This window comes from Triticum aestivum, chromosome 2D, assembly GCF_018294505.1.
Source record: "Triticum aestivum cultivar Chinese Spring chromosome 2D, IWGSC CS RefSeq v2.1, whole genome shotgun sequence".
Lineage (NCBI taxonomy): Eukaryota > Viridiplantae > Streptophyta > Magnoliopsida > Poales > Poaceae > Triticum > Triticum aestivum.
Window position 1 is genome coordinate 381963078 of NC_057799.1, and position 4132 is coordinate 381967209.

General features: G+C 47.2%; 1 protein-coding gene across 1 annotated transcript; it reads left to right on the forward strand.

Annotated features, from left to right (window-relative positions):
- Positions 1–2960: 2960 nt before the first annotated feature.
- On the forward strand, positions 2961–3446 carry LOC123049381 (ethylene-responsive transcription factor ERF110-like). The gene has a single exon (XM_044472309.1). It carries the CDS (start codon positions 2961–2963, stop codon positions 3444–3446), a length of 486 nt encoding a protein of 161 aa, XP_044328244.1.
- Positions 3447–4132: the final 686 nt, after the last annotated feature.

The window sequence follows — 4132 nt, forward strand, 5'->3', positions numbered from 1 at the left end:
GTGTTTATTTGGATTTGGACATTCTAGGTGCGCCCTAGTTTTGTTTAATACTGATTCTGTGTGTGTGACTGAGAGAGAACGTGTGTATGTGTCCATATGTGTGTTGTGGCGGAAGGGCAATGTGGAGACGGTGTGCGTGTGATAGAGACATAGAGAGGTATGAATGTGCAAATGATCATGCATGAGTGAGACATAGAGAGATGTCGATACGTTGTGTATACATGAGAGGACGGTCTTCTATTTTTATTTGTGTGTGTGTGCGAGAGAGAGAGAGAGAGAGAGAGAGAGAGAGAGAGGAGCATCCGTAACACAACAACCATCTCTCTCGATTCGTCCGTCCCTCGCACGATAGCATGTAACACATGCATCAACGCACACATTTTGACACCCTCACCCGGCCCCTGCCCACCTCAAGGCCCGCACATCGCTCTCTATCTCGCACGCACAATCTCTTCGTGAAAACCCTATTTAGCATGTAGCTTTCTGTCACATACACACACATTCTCTCCATAGGTTTGATTTCTATCAATATCTGACACACACACTGCACACACACTCCCCCCTCCCCCAAGCACACAATTCATCCCCATCCAAGGTTATATGGAGACCACTCTCGCTTGTGCTTCTCTGCACCCCAACATGCACACCACCTCAATCTTCAAAGAGGGCATCGAGGAGATCAAAGACGGCGACCACACTGCACTAGAGAATGCGGGGCCATTTGGAAGCAGGATGATGTGATGATGACTGACTGACTCCTCCCCCTCTCTCTCCCGCACAAAATTACCCATCCCTCTCTCTCCCGCACAAAATTATCAATCCCTCGACTCACGAGATCCTTCCCCTCTCGTCCATGTTTTTCTAGCTCTCTCATCAAACCTGTTGTCTCTTCTCCTTCCACGTGTACAAAATCCAAATGCACACGCAACTCACGTATATTACATGTCTCCATCTTTCTCACAGACCTAACATCTTCCTCTCTCTCTCTCTCTCTCGTTAGGTTTGTCTCCTACTCTCTTGCCTACATACATACAATCTTTCCCGCCCTATCTACTCCATCTTCTCAAGCTCTCTCTACACGTTTCGTTCACACATTGGGATGTGTTCAAAATGTTGCTTTTATAATGGATCATGTAGAGTTATTGTTTGTTTTGTTGCATCCTACAAAGTAATAACTATGAAATGCATTTAGATTTTCATTTTACTGGGATTATGTGAGTTTGAGCATATTGTGAAGTACTATAGACCTCATATACATCTTGGAATTCAACAATGATTCTAACTATTGAATTGTATAAACCATTACATTCGAAGTCAGTAGCCTAATATAATTATTTCACGATTACAACAAATGATTAATTCACTACAAACTAAGAAAACAAATGTGTACTCCCTCCGTTTTTATTTAAGTCCGCGTATTAGCATTAGTCAAAGTCAAGTTATGTAAACTCTCACAAAGTTTATAAAAAATATTAACATATACAATAACAAATAAATACCATTAGATTCATTATTGAATTTACTTTCACATCATACATATTTGTTATGGTAAATGTTTATATTTTTCTATAAACTTGGTCAAACTTTAGGAAGTTTGACTTCTGTCAAACCTAATATGTAGAGTTAATAAAAACGGAGGGAGTACTAGTAGTTACTAGTACTACTAACTACTACTACTACTCGCTAGTTGCTTAGCCCAATCACCCAACTCGCCACACGGGGAGTTCGGTGTCACAAAATTTTGAGGTCGGCGGGAAAATCTCCCGCGACCCTGATTCGAGCAGTGTGAAGTTACCATCATACCCTTCGGAATAGGCCTACAGATGATGCTTGGTAGGGGCTGTTTTGGTAACTTCAGGTTCACCCTACCCAGCCAACCCCACCCCGACACCCAGAGTAGTACACTTGAATACTCCCCATTTTCTATCCCCACCGCAAAATAGACTTCTCCACGGCACCGCAGCCTTCATGCTCCTCCCCTTCTACATCGGCACACTCGTCCACCGCAGTGCATCTGCCTCATCGACGATGCCGTACGCCGCACTAGAGCCGGTCCACCGTCATCGTCGTACACGGAGCCTCTTCCCCGGCACCGTCTTCCACGGTCTTGGATCTGCTTCACGGAAGCCGACGCCAAGCGCAGAAGCACCACCGTCATGGACAATGAACCGACTCCCGTTGCCAACCATGATGCACAGAGGCCGCAGCGACCATCGTACTCCTCCTCAATTGGTAATGTGTGTATTGAATCTCTTAGCAGTACATGTGCAGTTCCAATTTTGTTCATACCTACCCTTCAAATTTCCTGGTTTCTATTGTTCCCATAAAAGTAATTGGTTATTAGCTTGCATTGTCCAATAGAATATCACCTTGTAATTATGCATCGCTCCTGTATCGCGTTGTGCTTGGGTAGGTTCTTCATCTGCAACCAGTAGTGTGGCAAATGATGGAAACTTTTTTAGAACTAGCAAGATGCCCATGCGTTGCACGGAACATCAAGACGCATTTGTATGAGTAGTTTATCTTGTGGGAGAAAAGGATGAATGAGGGAAGGCCTTATTTGCAAATGTGGAAAGGGGTGTGGGTATCTTTTAGCAAAATTGCCATAGTTACCTTCCTATCCGTCGGATATAAATCGGACGGCCTATATTGTAGGATGGCAGGCACACCATCATCACCAACTTTGTTTTTTATAAGAGTAGAGAAGTAGAGATAAATATAAATATAAAATAAATATAAGAGTAGAGAAGAGAGTAGAGATAGCAGGGACGTCGAGAAAGGATCGCGCGCGCGGAAAAAAGCGGTCGGGCGCGCACTAGTTTTGGCGCGCGGTGTCCGGTGCGCTTTATAAAATCCAACGCCCTCCCACCGCTCTGTGCCTGACCACTGCTCTCTCCCTGCTCTGTGCCTCGCCACCGCTCTCTCCCCGCTCTTTCTTGCCTCGGCGCCGCCGCACCACCATGCCGCCGCGTCACCAGGAAACTTGGGGATACCGCGGCGTCCGCGCGCGCCCCTCCGGCAGCTTCTCCGCCGAGATCCGGTTCCGCGGGATGCGCCTCGGCCTTGGCACTTTAGACACCGCCAATGAGGCTGCCCGCGCGTACGATGCGGCAGCGTGGCGCCTCCGATGGACTCATAGAGCATTGAACTTCCCCAACATGCCGACGCAGGAGCGAGCGCCTCCGCCGTGGCTTATCACCGACGAAGATCATCGCGACCACCGGAGGCAGGAGCATCGTCTCGGCATCGCCGAGACGGACGAGGAAGCCATGGCGTTGTGGTGGCAATGTTTCCCGCAAGACATCATCAACGAGCGCGAGTTCTACGCGCAAAGGAGAGCGGAGAGGGAAAAGAGGAAGGTGGAGCGAGCCACCTATCGCGAGGACAAGCGTACGCAGAAGGCAGTCGTTCAATTCAACATCAAGCTAGGAGCAACGTCGCCCTAGGACTCCAACGACGATCGGTATCTGGACGCCTACATTGAGACGTCGGAGGAGGACATCACCGAGGAGTCGGACGACGAGGAGTAGTTGAGCTGTCTATTTTTTTTATCTATCTATGCTATATCTATGCTGAGAACTATCTATGTCTCTACTCTCTACTCTCCACTCTTATAAAAAACAGAGTTGGTGATGATAGTGTGCCTGCCATCCTGCAATATAGGTCGTCCAATTTATACCTGACGGATAGGAAGGAAACTATGGCAATTTTGCAAAAGGTACCCAAACCCCTCTCCACATTTGCAAATAAGGCCTTCCCTCATTCATCCTTTTCTCTCACAAGATAAACTACTCATACAAACGCATCTTGATGTTACGTGCAACGCACGGTCATCTTGCTTGTATCTATCTATGCCAGTATCGACTCAGAGTCGAATGTGTATCGAGTCAGAGTAGAAAGGAGAAAAAATATAGCGCGTCTGTTGGAGGGGCGCGCGCGCGCAATTTGTTGCAGCGGCCGCTGGAGACAGCACTCCGGGCCCGCAAAAACTAGCTATTCCGACACTGTAAACGCTTTTTAACGCGCTGCGTGTTACGCTTCTATTGGAGATGGTCTAACATGGCAGATGAGTGCTTTAATGTTGCCCACAAGATGGGTGAGTATTGCTATATTTTTCTTGCCATGTTGAGAT